The sequence below is a fragment of the Bos mutus genome, chromosome 4, assembly GCF_027580195.1.
Source record: "Bos mutus isolate GX-2022 chromosome 4, NWIPB_WYAK_1.1, whole genome shotgun sequence".
NCBI classification, from domain to species: domain Eukaryota; kingdom Metazoa; phylum Chordata; class Mammalia; order Artiodactyla; family Bovidae; genus Bos; species Bos mutus.
This window is the reverse complement of record NC_091620.1, coordinates 37,919,232-37,945,711: the sequence shown is the minus strand read 5'-3', so window position 1 is coordinate 37,945,711 and position 26,480 is coordinate 37,919,232. Positions and strand designations below refer to the sequence as shown.

The window sequence follows — 26,480 nt, the reverse complement described above, 5'->3', positions numbered from 1 at the left end:
CCCAATCAGGGGCTGAACCTGCACCCCCTGCAGTGGAAGTACAGAATCTTAACCACTGGACTGTCAGGGAAGTCCCTCTAAAGGCTTTTTCAAAACAAACTCTTTACATTAGAATGATTTCAGATTTACAGAGAAGGTGTGAAGAGAGGACAGAGATCCTGCATGTCCCCACGCCCAGATTCTCCATTGTCAACACACTTGATCACAATTTATGAAGTACTACTGATACAAATATACCTTGTTACACTGCAGTTAGCTTTACTGTGCTCTGCAGATACTGCTTTCTCTTTTGTAACAGACTGAAGGGCTGTAGTCGCCCTGTGTCCAGCTAGTCTATCGGTGCCACTTTCCCAACGGCATTTGTTCACTTTGTGTCACTCTGTCACACTTTGGTAATTCTCACAATATGTTAAACTTTCCCATTATCATTAAATTTGTTAGGGTCATCAGTGACCTTTGTGATGACTATAATCATTACTGGCATTTTTGCTTAAAGTGATGCTCCCTTTGGAGTTGGAGAGACAATTATAGAATTTTAGAATAGAAAAGCACCTTTACAAACTGGTCAAGCTTCATTTTTATCTTGAGGAAAGTGAGAACCACAAAAAGCAACAGGGTTTTCTAACATTTCTATCGAACCCTTATAAGCACTGTAAGTTATATGCTAGCAACTGTGCCAAACGTGGGTATCAGGGATACTGAAATGGGTAAGAAATGGGTTCTGCTCTCAAGTGTTTTTACCTTGTCAGGAAAAACACACAGCATACAGAAATCAATCTCAGTGTCAGAGTGTGGTGAGTGTGCTACTGGGGCTGTGCAGAGTACATCACAAACACCGATGAGGAAACAGTGGATTCTGCCTTCGTGATAGGAGGCCCAGGAAGGCTACATTTAGGAGCTGACAATTATTAGAGAAATGCAAATCAAAACTATACTGATGTACCACCTCACACCAGTCAGAATGGCCATTACTAAAAAGTCTACAAATAGCAAATGCTGGAGAGGGCACGGAGAAACAGGAGTCCTCTTCCACTGCTGGTGGGAACGCAAATCTGTGCAGTCGTTGTGGAAAACAGTACGGAAGGTCCTCAGAAAACTAAGAATTACCATATGATCCAGCAACCCCACTCCCAGACATATATCCAGACAAAACTCTAACTCAAAAAGATACATGTGCCCCAGTGTTCTTAGCAGCACTAGTCGCAATAGCAAAGACACAGAAACAGCCTAAGTGTCCATCAACAGATGAGTGAATGCATAAAGAAGATATGGTGCCTATAAAATGGACTACTACTCAGCCATAAGAAAGAATGAAATGATGCCATTTGCAGCAACGTGGATGCAACTAGAGACGATCATACCACGTGAAGCAAGTCAGAAAGAGAAATCCCACATGGTATCACTTATGTATGGAGTCTAAAATATGACATAAATGAACTTATCTATGAAAAAAGACTCACAGACATAGAAGAGAGGCTTAGGGTTGCCAAGGAGGAATGGGTTGGGGGAGTTTGGGATAAGCAGATGCAAACTATTACATGTAAAATGGATACACAACAAGGTCCCACTGGATAGCACAGAGAACTACACTCAAAGCCTATGATAAACCATAATGGAAAAGAAAAAGAAAAAAAAAAATTAGGTATGTAAAACTGAATCACTTTGCTATATAGCTGAAATTAACATGTCATTGTAAATCAACCATACTTCAATAAAAAATTTTTAAAAATCAACTACAATAAAAAAATTAAGAAGAGGAGCTGACATTGTGCTACACTTTGCAGGTCAGATCATGTGGAGTGCCTACTATTCTATTACCATTCAAACCACCTTAAAAATGGCTTTCCTACTGCTGGTCAGTTACCAGGAACATTTTTTATTTATGGGAAGGGCAACACATTGGAGGTAGGACAGAATGAATGATTCACTTATTTTCTGTAATAGCAACAGCCCAAGACTTTTTCTCTTGGCATAAAAATACCTCATTCCCTTGAGATACCACTTTGGCTTTGGTGACTATGGTGACAAAATGTATTCCATTACTTAGAACAGAATCTGCTACAGAATAAGCACTCAAATATTTTTTGAAAGAATGAATAAGCACTGACACGAAACTTTCAGTATGTCTCCCAGGGTTACAAGTTACCAGAATCTGCCACTCTTTGCACTTTATCACGTACAAAAAACTTTTCCTTACAGAAACCAACAAACTTAATTTTACAAATAACTTTACATTTCCTAGGTTTCTCAGTGACATGCTCTTTTGCAAAGAAGGTTCTCTTAGAATCTTTTGAGTTCCTGGGACTTTCACGTATACATGACGAGGAATGCTTTGTGTAAGCCCTGGTTCAGTTTCCTGCCCAAACACTAGGGATGACGTCTTTCCTCATCTTTGGAAATCCTTGTTGTCCTTCAAGGTTATCTAGCTCTTGAAGGCCTCCAACTCCTCTCCTCTCTTGGATCCCCTATAACAATCGCTGTCCATATCTTCTTTATCACTAACACTGGGTTTCATGCCTTATTCAACTCAGCTGTGTGAACGTTGAAAACAGAGGATATATTATATGCTTCTTTTGTGCCTGCCCCCCACACCAAAGCAGACCACGTGTATGTGGTAATAATAATAATAATAATTTTATTATTATGTGGTAATAAAATAAAAATACATAAAGAATATTTGTTTTTATTCATGCTGTATTTATGACACTACTCAAGAACTTATTTATGCTATATTTGTCTTATGTATAGAGAGAACATCTCTCCCCTTTTTCACTTCCCCAATCCCCTGCCCCAAATCAAGTGGAGGACAGATTTCGATTAAACAAACAGTAAATAAGATATTAAAAAGATTGTATAACAAGACAGTGTGTCAATCTATGGTGGTATTATTTCCACTAAAAGTTCAGTGTGTGTTATCAAAGTGTCTACACTGTGAGGAGGATGGCGACGTGCCTGCTGGGCACGACACAGGTTCCGAGACACCCGTGACTAACACAGAAAGACTCAGAATCTGGGTCATAGATCCGTTATGGGATCCAGGCATCTGCTTTTACGGCAGCAGTAGTACTGTACTCCAAAGGGAAATACTTCAGTAACACATAAGGAGACTCTGCGTATGCAGGCTGTCACACACTCAGGCTGCACTGCAGCTGGCGCTGGCAGAGCTGGCTGTGAGGTTAGGTACAGTGCACTGAATATGTGGGTACAAGCGCACAGAGGACAGAGTCACACTGATGTCAGAGAGGGACTAAACACGGTTAGAGGGAAAGACAACCAGGTTAAGAGCCTCTAGCTGTCCACTCGTTGCTGAGGAGGCAGTTGTTCTGCAGTGTCATGACACGACTCCCTGACATACCTGAAGTCGGCTGTGGCTGCAAAGGATTCCATTTCTGTAATGGAGAAGACACAGAGGAAGCCCTCGCCGCTGCGGAAGTAGTTATCTCTAATGGCAGCGTAGTCTTCTTGCCCAGCTGTGTCCAGGATGTCAATCTGCACTTCCTCCCCGTCCAGCACCACCTTCTTCCGATAGCTGTCGGCTTTGGTCGGCTCGTAGTCCTCCACAAACTGGGAATGAGGAAAAGCACTTCCATTTCTAAATCATCTTCACTTTTCAAAGGTTCTTATTTTGAAATACAGATTCACATGAAGGTGCCAAAATAGTACTGAGAAGCCACATGTAACCTTCATTAAGTTTTCCCTAGTGGTAAAAGCTACATTCGTTTAAATTTCCTTTGTAGACAATTCAGAGGTCTTTTCTTTTACAAAAAGTGGAGGTTGAACAGCTCTAGGTCATTGACAGCTTGAAAACCATGACTCTTTTCTGCCTTAAAATGTTATACCTGCAAAAACTATTACATAGGTATTTTATCAAATGTTTAAGAATCCTTTTTTGTGACTCCAAATATAAATTTTCAAGTCAGAATTGTAGAAAATGACTTCAAAGTAAGTCAATATTTAGGTAAGGATTGAAAGTATGGCTAAATCTTTTCTTTCTCCAAAATGAACCGAGTCAAAAAAGTGCCTTATACCACTCTGTAGAATGTCAAATCTTGAACTTTGAGATTTTCCCCCAGTCTTCCCATTTTTAAAAATAGCACAATTAAACAACTTTACAATTGTACTTCTAACTTTTACTCTCTAAATCTCACCTTGATATTTTTGATCAGTGTATCATTGTTGGTGTGTGTGTATATAGATATACACACATACTTTTGTGGGCTTTTAATTAGTTCCTATAAATATTTATCTGATATCTTATTTATTTGCTCAATGTCTAAATTCCCATACTAGAATTTAACCCCTGGGGGCAGGGACCTTGACCAGTCTATTCATCAATGTCTCCTCAAAGCCTAGAAGAGTGTCTGGTATATGGAGACACTCAACAAATATTTACTGAAAAATCAAACACAGTGTATTTGTAACTGTAAAAGATATAGAACATTCTACCATAATTACATGCTATTATTTCACAAATATAAAATATTTATAAACATTTATGAATATTTAATGGATATATTCAGTTATTGTATCTGATAATATTATGACTATTAAATGAAAGCTTAACCATTCATCAAACATCAGACATATGAACATTCTTACTTTTGACTGCCTTACTGTCAAGAAGGGTACTGACTTCAGGATTAATTTAAAGAAAAGCAGCTATTCAGGTGACTAGTATGAAGAACAGAACTGAATAGATAAATTAGCAATTCCATTTAAAATACCATTTCAATTTTCCCCCTCCAAATTGTTTAAGCAGGACAACTGGAGGATTTAAGTGTTCTGTGTGAGAAGAAATTAATACAATATTGTAAATCAACAATAAAATTTTTTAAAAAATTTCTGTGTGTATGAAAGAAATGCTGATGAGCAGGCAATGAAAAGAGACATTGGGTGATAAAAAATCTGCAGGATATTTTTCTCAGAAGACTAGGTTTAACACTGAGTTACTCATCAGAGGTCACTCTACATGGGCAGGTTGGGTAACTTCTGCTTTCTCATCTGTAAAATGAGGATACCACTACCTACCACACAAGACTGTTGTGAGGACCAGGTAAGAAAGAGTAACCATAAATCCTTACTTCTATTTGGGAGGCAGAAGAATTGAGGATAAATGCTAAAATTTGATTAGCAACTCAAATCATTTAGCCTTAATAACAATGCTCTATGGAAAAAATACATTGCTGTATATACGCTGAGACCTTAACTTTGGGGCCATAAAGTCTAATACAAATACATGCACACAAATCTATAACCTGTTAAGTAATTTTATTTCGGGGACACAGCCTTCACCTGCTTAGTGGTGACTGTAGTACCAGGCCAAATATATAATAAATTACTGATTGTTTTCATTGAGTTATTAAAGGATATATATATGTTATATATATATATTATATATGTTGACCTCAAGTCTCAACTAGGTACTATATCTACCAGTTCTATTAATTCAAGGTGGGTCTCACTATTAAGACACTAAAAATTAAAATTAAAAAAAGGCACATATTGCTCAGAGAAAGGTACTGTTTTCACTTTTGTTCTGTTTTTTAAAAGCATACGTTTTTAAGGACCTTGAATTCTCAACTTGGTAAATCAAGCTGCATACAAATGTTGGCTCTGAATTTAAAACCAGGAAAAAAATGATCAGTAGCTTTCAAAGACTCAAACACAACCAAAGCTAAGCTAGAGAAATACTCTCTGAAAGCCCAAACTTTGACATCCATGATACAATCAGCACTTACCTCATCATACATGAACTGCAGAGTCAGAGCAGACTTGCCCACACCACCACTGCCCACCATGATGACTTTGTGTAAGGCCAAAGAATTCTGACCCTTGGGCTTATTTGCAGCCATCTTGTGTCACAGAGTTTTCACCAAAGGATTAAGAAGAATCTAAAAAGAATGAAAGAACAAGTAATGCTCAATACATTCTTTGTCAGAATTCCAGTGTATGAAAGAGATATGAAGTCCTTAGGCTTCAAGTTACTAGTTCCCATTCTGCTAGGATTTTAAACAGATGGCAAATGAAGTATGCTCATTTGTGGGAAGAACCACTTATCAGAAAACACCATGGCAATAAGACAAGTATATGACTCAAGGGCATTTCTCTTATAATAGTTTTCAGTCATGAGTTTGCTGACCGAAAGTGAAAACTTCCCAGGACAACCACATGCTGACAGTAATGGAGTATTAGCTGTACAAGAATATGGTCACGCAGATTACAAAGCAGGCTGAACGATCACTTTGTTTCCACATTAATCTCTGTTGGCAATAACTAAAGAGACGTTTCTTCTAACTTCAGAAAAGAAACCACATCCTGACAACTTGGAAGTTGAAGTATAAGTAGAATCTAACACTGTGCACTCAATTCCCGAGGATCGTGTTGCTGGAACACCTGCATATACTGTGATGGGATGGGTAACCTAACTTAAATACATGAATCAGCGTGCCCTCACTTTCCTTAGCACATGCATTTGTTTACCACATTTGTGTGCTCAGTGCAGAAAGACCAGGTTCCCCCAGAAGCTGGAGTGGTGATGCACACCAATGGTACCCAGTTACCTTCGGTCATGGTTACCAGTCCTTAGAAAAAGAGGCGGTGACATCAGAGCAAACACTGAGTCTGTGTGGAGGCCCATGCAAAGAGACTTTTTGTTTTTAGAGGTTGGAGGGGGGTTCCTTCTTTAGAGGTACCTTCTCAGCATCTCTGACTTGTTTCGGTCACAGCACACCTTTCACAAGCTGCAACTCGCAGGAACACCCCTCACGCTGCCCACTTCTCCATCTCATGCTCATTCATCTCGCCCAGTCTGGCTGCATCAGACCCACACTGGTCTCCCTTGATTCTTCATGTGCTCTTCTCTGCCTCCTGGCCTTTATCATGCCGTTTCCTCCATTTGGCATATTCTTGGCTAACTCCTCTCAGTTTTGAGGTTTTGGCTTACCCGAAACTCTCAACCTAAACTAGGCTCTTCCCTGCTCTGTGCTCACATGGTACATGATACCTTTCCTTCATGACCATTACCACGAGCTGAAACTGCTCAAGTGTGCTCTTCCTAATAGAGGTCTTCTTCCTAAAATACTGGAAGCAACTTGAGTATGGGCGCTATGTCTGCTGGTTTACTTGGCAACATCAGTACATGTGTGTCAAATGAACAAACAAATGTCGGAGTCTGACTTAACCTGGGGAGTGCTTTGGATGGTACTGGTATAAAGCAGTTACTGCTACTAGAGATTCCATCACAAGTTCAGGTGAGGACAGTCTGCTTTGGGTTTGTGCTCCACACACTGGTTGTGCAGGGCACCCAAGAGCTGGGTGCTGCTCAGGCCGCCCCAGAAATCATGCCCATATTCCTATCTGCCCAATATAGAAAAGTCTTCAGGAAAAAAAAAAAACAAAACCCAAATCTTGCTATCCATATAACAGGAATAAGTTGAGACATATTTGAGTCACAGCATACCTTTCACAAGCTGTAACTTGTGAGCATAACTGAGATCACACTATATACGCAATTTTTGATCCTATTATTATGTCATAAACATTTTTTAGTAGAGGCAACCTGAACTGTGACGCGTATGATAAGGAATCCACATTTGGAGGCTAACAGTTCAATTTAACTCAATAAACAAGGATTGAGTCTCTCTTTTTCCTGGACACCGAGGACAAAATCATTGGATTCTAAATGATTACCACTGCTCAGAAACAGTGAACATTAATAGTGTACTTCAGATAAGTAGAAGTCTAAAAGACACCTCATCTAAGAAAGCTTATGGAGCATGCTGTTGCTGGCATTCCTAATGAAGGCAGGAAATGACTTACTTCTCACTCTTATGATCTTCACTTGCTAGAAGCTGTAATCACTTCATGGCTACGTAACTACCATTTTATTTTTAAAACAGTTATACCACAAGAGCTGAGGGTGTTACTGTATCAATTAATATTCTAAGAGTTGAGTATGTATGCTTTTAAAGCAAAAAATTAGTTAGCAGTTAGACCAACTGGGTTAAAACACTTTCCCTTTCAGAAAAATTTACAATTCAGTCTGTGACTTAAAAAATGCAGAGATTCCCAAAGACATTTTCCCAAAGTGCAAACATTCCTCAGTAACTATGAGGTGCAGATCCCTTACTTTTAAAAGGCTATCCAGGAAAAGATCCCACCAAGGAGACACTCCTCAGCCCCAATGAAACAAACCTGGCTTTCCACAGCTCAGGTCCCAGTCCCTGGTCTAGATGTTGGAGCCGAAGACAACACACACAGAAACAGACTCTCCCACTGGTGGCAAGTGCGCCGGAGAGCACAGGGGCACCGGGCCAGACAGTGGGGACGGGCTGCTTTAACCAGGACGCCCAAGGGTGACTCCTGTGATGAGGCAGCGTTTGAGCTGAGATCTGAATTTTATAAAGACACCAGCCAGCTCTGAGGGAAGAGCACTCTAGACACAGGGAAAGAGGTCCAAGACAGGAGAGGGTGTGCCACGTTCTCGGGGCCAGACGAAGGCCAGAGTAGATGGAGTCTACGAGTATCAGGGAGCGTAAACAGGAGGTGAGACAGAGAGAGAGCAGAGACTAACTCATAAAAAGCCTTGAAGGCCATGGAAAAGTGTTTGAGTTTGATTATAACTATAATGGGAAGCCTCTGGAGAGGGTGTAAGCAAGACTGTGACATAATTTCATCTATTTTTAAAGATTACCATGGCTGGTGTGTAGAGAATGAATGGAAGAGGTGCAAGGGCTGAAAGCACAGGAATCTCTCCCACAGGCCATGACTAAGTTTGGCAGATGGAGGCTGCCAGTGACCTGGGGAAAAGTCATTTCATCAATGAGACAGAAACCACAGCCGAATGGCTTGGGTTGAGGAGAAAACAGAAGGTGCAGAAACAAACTCTGAAGACAAATGGAGAAACTGGGCCATAGATGAACACAGATTTTAGTGTAGGTTGCTTCTTAAATATTCTTAAGGGATATGACAACCATTTAGAAGAGGCAGAAATTAATGATGAAGAAGAGACAGTGCCTCTAGGAGCAAAGTGACCATTAGTTGCAGACCAGAGGAGTAGGGGCCCAGGGCACACAAGAGCAGGGACACTGCCTCCTTCGTACCAGGTGTGGTGGTAAAGCAAGACATACAGACTGCAGGTAGATCTGGCTATTTATTTAACTGCATCTGTATTTCCTCAATGAAATATGACTCACAGAGCAATTTAGTGAGGGAGTTGGAATTTAAAAGTAAGCCTGTCTAGATAAGATCAATGGAACATTGATCAGGATATACAGAAATAGATCCAAGTACAGACTATAGTTTAGTGTGTAATAAAGGTGGCGTTTCAAGTGGAGAGTGGGGGAAGGAAGCATGGAGGATAATTCACATGGTAATGGGACAACTGGTGAGCTCTGGGGGAAAAAAAAAAAACTGTTAAGTGTATCAGAGGTTTAAATGACACAATGAAATCACGAAAGCACCAGAAAAAAAAAAATCCCACAAAATTTCCGTTTTATAATCTTAGAATGGGAAAGGCATAAAGTACTATCTAAAACCCAAGTCATAAAATAACTTTGATAAGTTTTACTACTTAGAACAATTTCTATGTGACAAAAACGTCTATAAGCAGAATAAAAAGATAAACGGAGGCAAATATTTTGTGATCCATTTCAGAGAGGTAATTTCTCGATATAAAAAGTTACTACAAATAAAATCAATAAGATACAAATGGCTCTAGTAGGTTCAACCTTGCTTATAAAAGAAATACAAATAATAATCTTAATAATAATCTAATTGATGGAGACTCAATTGTTTTACCCATCAGATTGCTATTAATATGTTTGCAAGGACCAGTAAACTATTGCCTCCTTGGTCTACTTTCTATATGGTCTGTGGCTAAGAATGGCTTTACGTTTTTAAAGGGTTGTAAACAAAAGAAAACTAAGAAGAATATGCAACAGAGAACGTGGACAGCAAGTCTAAATAATCTTTTCTTTCCTCTCATCTACAGAAAAAGCTTGTTCCTTCCTGGCAGACAAACAGGCACATTCCTTCTCTGCAGTGGAAGTATAAACGGGAAACACGAGCTAATTAGTAACCACAGGAAAAGTTTGTGTTGCTGTTGTTTAGTTGCTAAGTCGTGTCCAACTCTTCTGCGACCTCGTGGACTGCAGCTTGCCAGGTCCTCTGTCCAGGCAAGAGTACTTCAGTGGGCTGCCATTTCTTCCTCCAGGGGAACTTTCTGACCCAGGGATTGAACCTCTGTCTCCTGCGTTGGCAGGCAAGCTGTTTACCACTGAGTCTCCAGGGAAGCCCACACAGAAAAACAGATGCTCTTTACCCACTGATACAGAGAGAGCCAAAATATACTGGTAAAGTGAAAAAAGATAAGATACAGAACAATACACCTTGTAAGCTATGAACTGCATAAAAAGATGAGAAAAAGGGGATTTAGAAGTTCACTTGTTTATCTACCTGAAAGAATATAAAAAATGGTAACCCAGGGTTGCCTGTGAGAATGGAAACTAAGTCACTGGTGAACAGACCTGGGATAAAGGCATTTGGCTAACCACCATTTTGATTTTTGTATAATGTGAACATACAACTTGTTTTTAAAATCAAAATTAGTCATACAATAAACTAATAACGTAAATCTGCTTATTTCCCACGTCCACTTGGTAAAAATATTATTAACTACTTTCCTGGCACATTAAACAAACTAGGAATTAGAGAACTGTACCTGAATTTTAACTTCTTGGAGAAGTTAGACTTCTCATGGAGAAATACGACTTCTCCATGTATGTGTATGCATTTGTGCTTTCCCTCTGCAAGTAAAGAGTTAGGGATCCCTGAACTTCAAATTGCTTCATTTGGTTCCTCAATTACTTTCTACCTCTTACTGTTTAAAAAAAATTATTTTTTAATTACACAACTGCCTCCTCCCTGTCACCTCTGGGGTAACATCTCATCCCCATGACTTACTTTTTTCCTGCAAGTGTGTACCTGTTAATCCCTTCACTGTTTGTTCCCTCACCCCCAGCCTGGCAACCACCAGTCTGTTCTCTGTATCGATAAGCTTCGTTTTGTTTTTTTTTTAGATTCCACATACAAGTGAAATCCTATAGTATTCATCTTTCTCTGACTTATTAGCATAATGCCCTCAAGGTCCAGCCATGTCACAAATGCCAAGATTTCACTTTTTTTAATGGCTGAGTAATAGATTACATTGTACATATATGCCACATTTTCTTCAACCATTAATACACTGATAAACGCTAAGGTTGCTTCCACGTCTTGACTACTGTCAGTAATGCTGCAATGAACGAGGGGGTGCATATATCTTCTAAGTATTTTCATTTCGTTTGGAGAAATACCCAGAAGTGGAATTGCTGGATCATATGGCAGTTTGAGTTGGTCAGATGGCATCACCAGCTTGATTGACATGAGTTTGAGCAAGCTCTGGGAGCTGGTGATGGACAGGGAAGCCTGGCGTGCTGCAGTCCATGGGGTCACAAAGAGCCAGACACGACTGAACAACTGAACTGACAGCAGTTCTATTTTTAAAAAGTGATGTCCCAGAACAATACTGTAAAATCTATGGTTATGGGTGGCCTTCAAGTTCTCAACCTTACTGCATATCTCTGCTTCACCCAGAAGCTAGATACGTACACCATGCTCACAATGTTGATTTAAATGATCAATTACATGATTTTTTCCCTCCCTATCTTCCTCCCATCCTCCATTAACAAATACACTCAGTGCTTGCCTTATTAAAATACATAAGGCACAGTTCTAGGGTCTGAGGATGTGAAGCTGAATTCCACAGGCCTAGGTCCCTGCCCTCCTGTGTTTAGTTAACAGGTACCCATATTGTCTTAAGGGACTTCCCAGGTAGCGTGGTGGTGAAGAATCCACCTTCCACTGAAGGAGACACAAGAGATGTGGGTTTGATCCCTGGGCTGGGAAAATCCCCTGGAGTAGGAGATGGCTACTAACTCTAGTATTCTTGCCTGGGAAATTCCATGGACAGAGGAGCCTGGTGGGCTACAGTCCATGGGGTTGCAAAGAGTTGGAAAGGACTGAGCAATTGAGCGCACACACATTTACCGAATTAAGTTTCCTGTCACTGTAACAAATACCACAAATTTATAGGGGTTTTTTGGGGGGCTCCAAAATCACTGCAGATGATGACTGCAGCCATGAAATTAAGACGCTTGTTCCTTGGAAGAAAAGTTATGACCAACCGAGACAGCATATTAAAAAGCAGAGACATTACTTTGCCAACAAAGGTCTGTCTAGTCAGGGCTATGGTTTTTCCAGTAGTCATATGGATGTGAGAGTTGGACTATAAAGAAAGCTGAGTGCTGAAGAATTGATGCTTTTGAACTGTGGTGCTGGAGAAGACTCTTGAGAATCCCTCGGAGAGCAAGGAGACCCAACCAAACCATTCTAAAGGAAACTGGTCCTGAATATTCATTGGGAGGACTGATGCTGAAGCTGAAACTCCAATACTTTGGCCACCTGATGTGAAGAACCGACTCACTGGAAGACCCTGATGCTGGGAAAGATTGAAGGCAGGAGGTGAAGGGGATGACAGAGGAAGAGATAGTTGGATGGCATCACCGACTCAATGCACATGAGTTTGAGTAAGCCCCAGGAGTTGGTGATGGACAGGGAAGCCTGGCACACTGCAGTCCAAGGGATTGCAAAGAGTCAGACACGACTAAACAACTGAACTGAAAACAACACAAAATATATCGTCTTAAGAGCTCCTGTTGTCAGAAGTCCGAAATGAATTTTCAGAGGCTAAATTCAAGGTGTCAGTAGGGCAGGTTCCTTCTGGAGCCTCCAGAGGCGAATCTGTTCCCTACCGCTTCCACTTCTAGGGACTGGCTTTCCTTGGCTCCTGGCTGTATCACCACCACCTCTGCTTCTGTGGTCATGCAGCCCTCTCCTTCACTGCACTCAAACCTTCCTCTGCCTCCCTCTTACAGGCAGACTCATGAGGAGGAGACTTGTGATTACATTTAAGGCCCACAAGGATAATCCAGAAAATCATCCCCAAATCCTTAACTTCATCACACCTGTACCCTTTGCCACAGGAGTTAATAGTCAAAGGTTATGGGAACCATGGATATCTTGTAGTTGGGTCATGATTCACCTTGCCACACCAGTAGGAAGTTGGTCACAGTGCTTTAGACCACAGATCTCCAACCGAAACTCTAAGGTCTCTATTTTAAACTTTATGAAAATTTCTAAGAAGTGATCAATCTAGTTCTCCAATAAGGAATACTCTACCAAGTAAGGTCTCAAACAATACTCCTTGTCCACTAAAAACAATAAACTCAATGATCTTTTTATTTCCAGAGTTCATTACTACCTTTTTTAGACTTTCAAAATAGAGACACTTATCATTAGACTTTAGTTTAATAAAACCATTAGCTAGTAGAAATTCTTACTGAGAGATTCCTTGTTAAAAAGAGATTAAATGAAACATCTCTTTCCCCTCCAATTTGAATAGCCCATGAAAGGCTATGATCATGGAAGTTCAGTTCTGAGCGAATCATTACAAACCATTACTAAGCACAAGTAGGTAGAGGCCAAGTTAGTGACTCATCCTCCAAGTGAAAACTGGTTCATACAGACAACTCCCAAATGACGATCCCTATCTGCATTAAGAATACCTGCTCAATAAAGAAATTTAGTAGAAAATAAACAATTGAGTTAAAATATACTTGACCAAGAAAGCAAGTTACACAATTCTAATTTGAAAGGGATTTGAATCTATTCAGGTTTATTACCAGGCTCAGATACAGATAGTATCACTGGCGTATTTTTCCAACCATTTAAAGAACATCTCTTATAATACAATTTAATATTTCTCAGCATACAGAAAGCCTCCACATTCTTTTTTGAGAGCTAAACATTGATGTAAAGTTCCTAATAAACAGAGACTAAAGGAAAAGCAGACTGGTGATCTATAATGTAAATATGATGCAAAAATTCCAAATAAAAAATGTTAGAATTCAGCACATTAAAAGAATAAAAGTAACCAGGTGGGATTCAACCACATTCAACCAGATACACAGGATATCTTTACATTTTAGAAAATCAATCTAATTCTTTACATTAATAGAAAAGTCACAGATTATACGATCTGGAATGATATCTGATAAAATTCAAAGTCCACTGCCTATACCAATGATGCTTTCATAGTGAGGCGAAAAGAATCAACTGAAAAATTACTACAAATGAGAGATTTCAAAGGTAAATGGTTATATAATCAATACATTATGTGAAAAATAAATTTCTTTTCAAATAAGCAGTTAGAATATAAATGGAAGGCTCAATTTACAACAAGACTCACAAAAGAACACATAACTAAGAATAAAATGAACAGACTGTAAGATATTCATGAAGACAATTTAATAACAATACTTAGGTAACAGAAAAGGGGACTAAATGAAAATAGATCCTGTTCTTGGGACAAGACTGTATATTGGTAAAGGGACAAAACTCTAATAGGAAAGATGATTAATTTCTAATATATAAAAATTACTTCACAATGAAAAAAAATTTTGACCATTGAGTCAAGACACAAAGGACTTGACTTAGGAGTCATCTGAACTATTTCCTAGCTTTCTTTGCCCTTAAATTGGTGAAGATAATTTCTGATGTTAAAAGCCGACTTTAACATTTTCTTTTAAGGCAAGCTGATTACATACAATAATATTGCCCTTTTTCTGAGCTTTGATAAATGTATACAGTCATGTATCACCACCACAATCTAAGCCACACAACAGTTCTATCACCCCAGAAGGTTTTCTCTTGCCTCTTTGCAGTCAGTTTCCTATGACCACTCCATCCCATGGCAGCCACTGTGGCAGCTACTGACCTTAGTTCCTATTTTCCAGCATGTTATATATAAATGGACCATATTGTGCATAGCCTTTTGTGCCTGTTTCTTTCACCCAGCTAAGGGTTTTGAGATATTCATATTGTTATACGTATCAGCAGGATGTGCCCTATTTTTTTAACTGTTGGACAGTATTCCATTGTCTGGAAGTAGCATAATTTATCTATTCACATTTATTCAGGGCATTTCCATTTTTAAAATTTTATGAATAAAGAAGCTATAAACAGAGGTGTACGGTCTTTGTATACCTATCTGCTTTCATTTCTCTCGGAATACCTTGGAGTGGGATTGCTAAACTGTATGGTACGTAAATGAATGAGACTTCCAGTTGCTCCCCGTCCTGGTACAGTCACAGCCTCAGGCTTTTCATGTTAAGTGGTCTATTGGATGTGTAGTCATAATTACATTGTGGTTTTTAATTTGCATTTTCCTAATGACTAATCATGTTTGGCATCTTTTAATGTGGTTACTTGCCATTTTATGTCCTTGGAGTTAAAATCTTTGGCCCATTTTTTTAAATTGGTCTTTTTTTTTTTAAGTGATTCATAAGAGTTCGTTGGATATTCTGGAATCGAATCTTTTACCAGAAACATTATCTTGAAAGTATTTCTCCCAGCCTGTGGCTTATCTTTACATTTTCTTAATATGTTTTCTGGAGAGTAAGAAGCTTTTAATTTTGATGAAGTCCAATTTATCAATTTTCTGTGTTTCATATTTTGGGAGTCCTAATCTTTGATAATTTTTAAATGGCAAAAAAGCTACTATAATTTGAATATTTATAAATAAAATCTTATTACTTAGTTATTATTAAAAAGAGAAAATGGAAGCACATCCAAGTGAAACATAATATAAGTAGTAACTGATACCCTGAACTCTTAGAAGGTCCTTCTTTATTTTAAGGTATTTGATCAGCTCAAAAGAAGCAACAAAGTCAGCAAGTCCCTGAGGCAATGTTTTACTTCTGAAATGTAATAACTTAGTATTTTCCAACAATCCAAACTGCAATGAATAAGGAGAACACAAAATTATAACAAAGACTGAACTAAAAAAAAAAAATTACATTCTGTTTTAAGGGTTAAGATGACTTAACAATTTGCCTTGTCTGCACAATAAAATTTATTTATCTGACTTGCCAGACACGTTGTCAGACATCAAAGCATAGACTCACATTCAGGGAAGGCTCAAAATTGCTTTATTTCCTTCGATCTCAGTTTGTTTGTAAAACTAAGGTTAAGATGAATGGCACCTGTAAGATGTCTAAATACACATCAATTAAGTATGGGTAATGTGAACATTCAGGCATCTTTTTAGAAGGCCCTACCTTTATATGCCAGGTATATTCAGGCCCCATCAGTATTAAGTTACTACCAGCAGCACAAAGGTAAAGCCCTCACCACAGTTAAGACTAACAAAAAATGTCTAGAGCTCAGGAGAAAGTCATGACTAAGCTGACATTTGAAAGACAAAGCATCAGCAGATGAGGTGAACTTTGGGGATGGTGGTGAGAGATGAAGCTGTAAGTAAAACTGACTAAAAACAGAAGTTTACATGCCAGGAATTTCGTTTTTTTCCTCAGTGATAAAGAATCTGCCTGAAATCCAGGGTTTGATCCCTGGATCGGGAAGATCCCCTGGAGAAGGAAATGGCAACCCACTCCAGTATTCTTGCCTGGAGAATCCCATGGACGAAGGAGCCTGGTGGGCTACAGTCCATATGGTCACAAAGAGTCAGACACGACTGAAGCGACTGAGGACGAACGCGCTCAAAGAGAACCACCAGGAGTTTTTAAGTCTAAGAGTACGACTCAGAAGGCAGGAAGAACAGTTGCAAGGCTCCACAGCAACTGTGACTTGAGTGTGGACTAGGGAGAAGAGGGTGATGGATTTGAGATGTTAAGATAAAAAACATCAATCAAATCTGGGGACAGATTAAATGCGAGGGGTGAAGGGACAATTCAATCCAAAGTACCCAACTTCCCTTTTAAGGCTAGAGTTGATCGGGGTAAGGAAAGGAAGAGAAACAAGCGGCCTTTTTGGGGGAGTGGGGGTGTGTGAAAAGAGCTGGTGCTAGGAAATGATGGAAATCGATACTGATCTTTTACTAGATCAAAATATTTTAAAAGAAGAATATAAGTATAGTATAGTATAAGCAGTTTAGTCTTATACTAAGTATAGTCTAAGTACAAGCAGTTTTCTCACTCCAGTCCCAGAGGTTTCGCTACCATGCTATGACTTGATTTCAGCAACGCTGAGAAATAAATAACAGGGTGGAACCTGAAAGGTGGAAGAGAAACACTGACCAACTACTATTTACAGCTATTTTAACATTTGTCTTTGAACCCCTAAATGTGTTTTAAAAATAAGATTATGTAGAAACATTTAATAATTATTAATTATAAAGAATATATGTTTTGCTTCTGCATTCCTATGCTAACTATGGCAAGATACATAACAATAATCTTGAGTTCTGAACCAGGTTGAGTATTTTACCTATTTGAAAATTCAATACATATTATTTACTGAACTTAACAACTACAAAATTAGATGAATAGTCAAAGCCTAAATTTAATAGAATAAAAAAGTATGATTTATGTAATTTATACCTGCTTTAAATTCTACTGCATCTGAGCTATAAATTAGGTGTATAACTACTGCTATTTTGAATTTCTCTGATATATTTATAAACCTGATATTGGCTATGAAAACTCTAATTAAAAAAGTGGAACCAGATAAAAATAACTGAATTACCCATGTCTTAAGGATCCAACTTAAAAATAGGGCATTTGATTAACTGAATGACATTAAAGTGTAAGTTGCTCAGTCATGTCCGACTCTTTGCAACCCCATGGATGTAGTCTGCCAGGCTGTTTTGTCCATGGAATTCTTCAGACTACAATGCTGGAGTGGGTAGACATTCCCTTCTCCAGGGGATCTTTCCAACCCAGGGATCGAACCGAGGTCTCCTACATTGCAGGCAGACTCTTTACTGTCTGAGCCCCATATCAAACTACATACTAGAAGAAATACTGACAAAAAGTTTTAACCGTAAACAGCTGTTAGCAAATGAAATACTTTAGAAGAATCTAAGTATGGCCTCTGGTTTACATGAAGACATCTGTCAGTGCCCACTTTGCAATTCATGTTTCATTAAGTTATTAGCTCTCTCTTTGTACAGTGGCTTCCCTGATCTTTTGGTTTGCTTTTGGATTTTCTTTCTGTTTCTTCTTCTTATGTCCATTTTCTGAGTCAACATATATTTATTAAGGACCAGATACTGTGCTAGGCATTGGGGGGGGGGCTGGTGGGTGCGTATACAGATGAGCAAGTCAGAATCCCTGACTTTAAGATCTTACAATAAGTGACAGATGTGGGGGGAGGATGTTATTAAGTTGCAACACATAAGTTTGCCCTCTGCATCCCTTTCCACCTGCTTTTTCTATGTTCTTTTGGTTAACTTTATAGCTGCCATTTTTATTTTTGAATTTAATTTAATCCCATCATCCTATAGATACAGAAAGTCTACTTTAAAACTCTTATATAAGACATTATGGCTGTTTAGAGTTCTTCTAAATGGATAACCATCTATTTCTACATTTAAAATACTTTCCATGAGGCATATTTTAAGGAACTGTAATGAGTTAATGGATTGTTTAAGGTTTATTAGATACACTGGCCAATGCTTTTCAAAAGTGCTATACAGTCATTCACAACATTCCTATTAGGAATGAATATTCTTTTAAAAAAATCTGCTAATTATATAATGGGGGAATGATCTCACTGTTTCTAATTACACCTTTGATTACATGATGAGGGTAATCATTTTTTCCATGTTCTTATGAATTCTGTGAATCATATCCTTTACTCATCAGGCAATAGTATCTCATATTACACTTCTTATTCTTTCACGTCTCCCCTGGCTAGGCTTTCTTTCCTCTTATTTCCCAGTTCACTGTAGCAGGTTTCTTCTGTAGCTGGGTAGATCTGCTACCATGACAGATCAGCAGAAGTAATAGACTCTATTATCACTGGCATTTTAGTGGAAATGCCTTACTTCAGGGTTCATGGGCAAGGAACAGGTTGACAGGTAGGATCATTTTCCAGATATCAAAATAAGGAGGGTATTATCTGGGGCACTAGCTCGTGCATCAGAACTCCTAGTCCTCCTCAAGTTGAGAGTTTAAAAACAAGGTTTTTTGAAAGCAGATTTCCAAAATCAGCGTGGTAAACAATGTTGCACAATCTTTGCATGGATTGGATGAGTGGGCAGCATATCCAATTAGCTCTTAATATATCCTCTTTTACTTACTACCATGTCCTAGCATCTCTTCTGCTCTCTGCTGCTACAGACTCAAGTTGGAAGTCTCTTCAGGAGTCTGTGGGGAAAGAGAGACTGCATTGGCAGCTTCCCTCATGGCTATGCTTCACTGGGGCTTTCTCCACTCTGGTTCATCCACCAGTACCATCTGTCTTCTGTCTTCTGGAACCTGGAAAGTGTCTGCTTTGCTGATGGTCACTCCATCTGTTCCCACTCTCAGTTATGGATTTACAAATTTCTGCCTGTAAATTTTTCCCCTCTGTCATTTCATAGGGAGTTAGGGCTACAGTGGAGTAGGACACATTAGTTTAGTCTGCTGGCCTTCCCTGTAAATGACTTAAAACTCAGAGTTGACTTGACTTGGAATCCTCAAATATTCCAAATTTTAAAATTATGAAAAGCTGTATTAAAGACATCTAATTACAAGAATTATAAGAATGTTCATACTACCCTACAATTACGCTCATTTCACACACTAGCAAGCTCATGCTCAAGGTACTTTAAGCTAGGCTTCAAAAGTACATGAACCAAGAACTTTTAGACATACTAGTTGGGTTTAGGAAAGGCAGAGGAATCAGAGATAAAATCGTCAACATCTATTGGATCATAGAAAAAGGGAATTCCAGAAAAATATCTACTTTTGCTTCATTGACTATGCTACAGCCTTTGACTGTGTATAGTAGTCACTCAGTCATGTCCAACTCTTTGCGACACCACAGACTGCAGCCCACCAGGCTCCTGTGTCCATGGGGATTCTCCTGGCAAGAGTAATGGAGTGGGTTGCCATGCCCTCCTCCAGGGGATCTTCCCAACCCAGGGATTGAACTTGGGTCTCCAGCCCTGTAGGTGGATTCTTTACTGACTGAGCCACCAGGGAAACCCCAAAGATACAGGCTGCAGATTGGTGGTGGTGGTTTAGTCATTAAGTTGTCTGCCTCTTTTACCCCATGGACTGTAGCCTGCCAGGCTGCTCTGTGCATGGGATTCTACAGGCAAGACTACTGGAGTGGGTTGCCATTTCCTTCTCCAGGGGAATCTTCCTGACCCAGGAATCGAACCCAGGTCTCCTGCACTGGAGGCAGATTCTTGACTGTGTAGATCACAATAACTGTGGAAAATTCTTAAAGAGATGGGAATACCATACCACCTTATCTGTCTCCTGAGAAACCTGTATGCAAGACAAGAAGTAACAGTTAAATCAGACATGGAACAACAGACTGGTTCAAAATTGGGAAAGGAGTACATCAAAGCTCCACTACATTGTCACCCTGCTTATTTAACTTATATGCAGAGTACCTAATGAGAAATGCCAGGCTGGATGACTCACAAGCTGGAATCAAGATTTCTGGGAGAAACAACAACCTCAGACATGCAGATGATACCACTCTAATGGCAGAAAAGAAAAACTAAGATCATGGCATCTGGTCCCATCGCTTCATGGCAAACAGAAGGGGAAAAAGTCGAAAGTGGCAGACTTTATTTCCTTGAGCTCTGAAATCACCATGGATGGTAACTGTAGCCAGGAAGTTAAAAGATGCTGGATTCTCAGAAGAAAAGCTATAACAAACCTAGGCAGTGTATAAAAAAGCAGAGACATCACTTTGCTAACAAAAGTCCATATAGTCAAAACTATGATTTTTCCACTAGTCACGTATGGATGTGAGAGTCGGACCATAAAGAGGGTGAGTGCCAAAGAACAGATGCTTTTGAGCTGTGGTGCTAGAAAAGATTCCTGAGAGTCCCCTGGACAGCAAGGAGATCAAACCAGTCACTAAAATGTTCACTGGAACTGTTGCTGAAGCTGAAGCTCCAATACTTTGGCCACCTAATGTGAAGAACCCATCCACTGGAAAAAACCCTGACGCTTGGAAAGACTGAGGGCAGGAGAAAAAGGGGGTGACAGACGATGAGATGGTTGGATGGCATCAATGGACAGGAGTTTGAACAAACTCCAGGCGATAGTGAAGGACAGGGAGGTCTGGCGTGCTGCAGTTCAGGGGCTGCCAAGACTTGGACGGGACTTAGCTACTGAAAAACAACAATAGCCCTTTCGGAGACCACCTGCTGAGTTTCTGTTTTTGTGGAATTGTGGGCAATCAGTCGGACACAACTGAAGCGACTTAGCAGCAGCAGCAGCTAATTCTTTCAAAGGAATAACAAGGAGCTGCTGAAAAAACAGAAAGAAAGAAAGAAAGTATAAACTACTCACCTTTGAAATTCTGACTTGCTACGCATGGTACCACCCACCTCTCCAGACAGGTTAACATCTTGGTATGTTCTGTAAGATGCTCACTGTTAAGTGTGGCCTAACAAATATACAGGAAATACCACTTTTTCAAATAAAAACCTCCTTTGACAATGAATATATTATCTGAACTCATTTAATGACAACCTGAATATTAAACTTGTTTACCACAGGTTCACTTCCAAGGGCTATCTATCCTGAATGCTGTTGAATACTCCTCATCTTACCCTTAGTGTTGATCACCTTGCCACGAATGTACGAAGTACACAGGCGTGGATGAATAGACTTAAGCTGCCTCATCAAGTTCTCACGATCATAAAAATAACATGTGGTCATCATATATAATGTGGAGAGAAAAGAGAAGAGGGGAAAGGTCACTTCTGTGCTCCTGTCATCCAGGGTTAGTACTTCTCAATTTTTATCTTACAGGTCTATCTTACAAAAAGCATTCAACCAGTCAAGAAACTAGGAGGAATATTCTAAGAAGAACAGAAAAGAAGAAAAAAAAAGGAGATTAAAAGACTCATAATACCTGGAAATGGTACAATAAACATTGGAGGAGAATGAATAGTTTCACTTAGTGAGACACTTTTTCAATTACCTGATTATCTCATGAACTCTCAAAAGGCTTTATAATCATTATTTCTGTGAGAAAATTCACAGAGTTTCAAACTAACCACACACATAGAGTTTCAAATTAACAAACCCCAAATCTCATTGCTGATATGAAGCCAGGATTTTTTAAAAAATCCAGATCCTAAGTGTTTACCATCTACAGTTTACTACCACTATGGAAGAAAATGTAAGAATGATCTTTGTACAAGATTTGGGGCACAGACAGGTTAAGATGCAATTTCTTTTAAACATAAAAAGATAATTTTCATGGGTGGCACAGAAAAGGTAGCCAAATCATTTTATTTGGGTAATAATAGTAGTAACAAAAGAGCAGCAACTGTACCCAAAAAAGCCATATTACAATTGCATTTATGAACACAGAAATTTTATAAAACATGAACATTTGAATTTTACCTCTTAATAAAAGAATAATTCAGTGGAGTCAAATGTGTTTTATCCTAGGAATACAATAATAGCTTGATACTAAGAAAGCTATAAAATAACAGTCACATGATTAGGCCCAATGAGAAAAGCCATACAATTACCAAAAAAAAAAAAAAAAGAAAAGAAAAAGGCATCAGAAAAATTCAGGACTTGTTGATAAAATATTTATGAGTTCAACACCAGAGGTTACCCACTGTTGGTGCACATATATATTTCTAATGAAATGCTTCATACACAGCTTTAAGAGCCATTTTTATACAGAATTCATTTTTATACAATATACTTCTCTCTTTTTTAATATATAAAGTGTATTTGCCACTAGAGCAAGCTCATCTCATGTGCAGAGAACATGATAGGGGGAGGTAGAAAAATGATTCGTAATTCTCTTTTCTGGGTTTTAATATTCTTGTCTACAGCCACCAAGGAACAAAGTAAAAAATTTTGTTCATTATTTTGGCCTTACCTAGAGCCCACTTACCCAGATTTCAAAACGCTGGTCAATCATAAGAGTACAACACACAAATTACCATCCGTGAACAAAGACAGATACTTTCAAATGAAGCTGCTTCCATTTTTTCTTGGTTACATTAAAATTATGAATCATGTAGGTATGCTACACTGTAAGTCACGTGAGTCAGGATAAGTTACTACTCAACTGTAGCCTGCTTACTGCTGTTCATGCTCTTTTCCATGAAAAGGCAAAAGTGCATTTGAAAAGTACAAAATTCTAAGTTATATGAAAGATAATGTGGTGCTACAAACTAGGAGGAAAAAAAGATTTTGGAATTCCCTGAAAATCATGAAAGTGTCTTGTAGCGCTTAGATTTTTCTTCCCAAGATTGAGTATTGATAAATCTTAACCTGAGGTTTGATCATATCTCAAAGTAAAAAAATGACCATAATTTGTAGAGCCATAAAATTAAAGTTTCAGTTAATGATCAGACAACTGACTATATAAAAAACATACAGGTCTGTATTAAAAAGAAACTTCTACATTAAAAGAAAAATCACCTGAAGGAAACATTCTCTCATAGGTGGTTTTAAGATGGAATATGAATTAGAATCATCTGGGGAGCTTCATAAAAATGTTATTTACCCAGGACTCATGCATGAAGCTTCTCATTCACTGGTCTAAGACGGGGACAGTGTATACATATTTTGTAAAAAGCTGCCTCGGTAATTCCAGTTGCATCCTAGTGATGGCTAAGAATCATTGCTCTCTATGTCTATCGATAAAGTTGAACTGCATGACACTGCCAACATAAGGTTTCCCTTTTTACATACAAAAATAGCAATTTCATATGATTCATCTGATAGAAAGTGGTCAAGTGGCCAAGGATTAAAAACAGCCAACACTGTATGACTTTGTACCAGGCACAAAGTTCTTTATACTTGTTGCTGAAAGTCTGGTAACACCAGTCAACACATGAGCAAAAATAAACCCAAACTTCACATGACAAGGTAAGAGGGACAGAGGGGGAGCTGAGACAGAAGATGAACTGAGTTAGAGATGAGGCCACAGGGCAAATTACTGTTATGATTGGGATAAACAACACTGGAGTGGGAGTTCCCTGGTGGTCCAGTGGTTAGGCTCCTCTGTCCATGGGATTCCCTAGGCAAGAAAAGGCTTCAATTAATACAGAGGACAATGATCCAAGAGATAACATTTGGAAGGTCCATGCTCCAGAGAAAGTGAGATTTTTCCTGGAGATCTCATTCAATACAATATCTTTTGGTATAGTAATCTACTTTTTCCAATTTTACATGTGATATGATTTTAACAAGTTACTTTCATTTTTACCTAAAAGTTTTACCACAAGATATTTTTTAAAGTCAGGTAAATGAAATGTAACTGAACCACAGATGAATTCTTAAAATAATCCCCTCATTTTTTCATATGAGGAAACAGGGCTTGAGAAGAGTTAAGTCACTTGCAAGAAACTCAGCAGAAACCTGCGACAGAGTTAAAAATGGCACTCACCCAGGATGGCATGATCCAGCAGATTCTATGTATCTGTGCCAGTGTAGTTAGATCAGATGTGAAATCACTGTGTTCTCTCAAATGACATTTGAAGCAAATATCCCTTATCCACTCTCACTCTTTTACTCTATCCCCAAATCTGGGGTTCAGTTCAAGGTGTGGGTTGAGCATGTTTGTTCCACTGAGTAACTGGTACCCACTTACAGGTCTCCACGTTCACCAATCCACCATACTGGAGGGTTGAGTTAAAACTAATGGAGAAATTTAACTCACCTGAGGGACTGGCTTCAAAGTGATATAGTGGTTTTATGCTATGCCAGGTGTTCAAAAACATGGTCTTGGTTACACTGTGACAGGTGTTGAATGATGACAAAGAGACTTACTACAATAGACTCTGTAACAACAAAGCATTCTGGTTGCCAAAGTGGCTGCTGCTCATAAATTACCCTTTTTCCTTTTTGGGTTCTTGCTGTAGTTAAGAATCAGTAGTGGCCTCACAGAGAACCATAACTAACCAAATTATTGAACCTTAACTCTAAAGGTTTGAAAGGAGAAACATTTTAAGGCTCTTACATGTTATTTTATAAGATTTCATATTGGGAACCAGCCAGCATGAACAGATGAGACCTGCATTTGTTCCAGTTCTAGCAGACTAAATTCTTAGGCCTAAATATAGTTGTCATTCTCATAAAATCAAGAAGTAGTCAGAAGCGAGAAAATTCAAATAGTTCTGAACTTTGAATTGCTAGTTATGTTTCAGTTGACGGGCTACAACTATAACGTACAAAGCACGGGAACAATTAATTTAAGATATAAGAATAGGGTGATCCTGTCACCCCCAAAAGCTATATACATACTAAAATACCAAAGGGACTGACACAAATACTCTTATTATTAATACTGTCTGCCTTTTATATAAGCACCACCTACCACAATAAAAAGTAAAATTAGTTTGACATGGCTTACTTAAAATTCTCCAGACTCCATGCTGCTTCTGGGTTAAAATTTAAATTTCTTAATACTGTTTTACCTATATTATCTGTCCCTTTTCTACTCTTCTCTACTAAACCTCATATACCTGAATCCTGATGCATTTTTCAATTTCTACGAGTAAAATATGTTTGGACAATTTGGGGAAGTTTGAATTAAGTGATAACGAGTAAAGTGGATTTGTAGGTAGTTGAACAACATGGTACCAAAGAAAGTTAACAGATCCTACAGGGACTGGCATGACATACTACTGTCTTGAATAAAGAAATAAAAAGAATGGTTGAAGTGAGTTTATAATCATCACAACATTTTCTGGATGTTATGTTCAGACTCACATATCTGTTTTTTAAACAGCAGTAATAATCTGGAGTTCCAGTATGAAGAAACGATTGAGGAATAGGGGTAGAAAAATTGTGGCTATCAAAACTTTATCCAACTACTGTGTTAGCCTGTATCATTTTAAGAAGTTTATTTTTAACAGCTTTGAGGTATAACATAATAAACTGTACATATTCAAAAATTTGCCTTATTATAATTCCCTCCTTCCCACTCCCCCACCAATACATCAATCTGCTTTCTGTAACTATAAATAAATTAGCATTTTCTAGAATTTCTAGAATTACGTAATATGTACTCAATCTGGCTTCTTTCGCTCAGTGTAATTTTGAGACGCATCCCTGTGGTTGCTGTATCAATAACTCATTTCTGCACAGTATGCCACCAGTATGGGTACACCACAATTTATTTATCCACTCACCTGTTGATTTACATTTGAATTTAGTTTTTGACACCCCCTGACAAAGGTGAAAAAGGAAGTGTGGTTAAAAAAAAAAAAGCATCAACAATGATAACCACAGAACAAATTAGATATCCATATACCAAAACAAGGACTTAGATCCATATCTTCCGCCACACACAGAAATTAAGTCAAAATGTACCCATTCCCATATATAAAACCTAAAACTAACTACAACACTTCAAGAAGAAAGCATAGG

General features: G+C 38.6%; 1 protein-coding gene across 3 annotated transcripts in view; it reads right to left on the bottom strand.

The window, feature by feature from the left end:
- Nucleotides 1-26,480, bottom strand: part of RALA (RAS like proto-oncogene A) — a 58,689-nt gene that overhangs the window by 6,124 nt on the left and 26,085 nt on the right. For all 3 annotated transcript variants that reach the window (XM_070369340.1, XM_070369339.1, XM_005888149.3), the window contains 2 exons: nucleotides 5,739-5,891; nucleotides 3,356-3,564 (listed from right to left, as the gene is read on the bottom strand). In XM_070369340.1, the coding sequence (XP_070225441.1) occupies nucleotides 3,356-3,564; nucleotides 5,739-5,852 (323 nt within the window). In that variant the 5' untranslated portion in view covers nucleotides 5,853-5,891. The remainder of the gene's footprint in view (nucleotides 1-3,355; nucleotides 3,565-5,738; nucleotides 5,892-26,480) is intronic.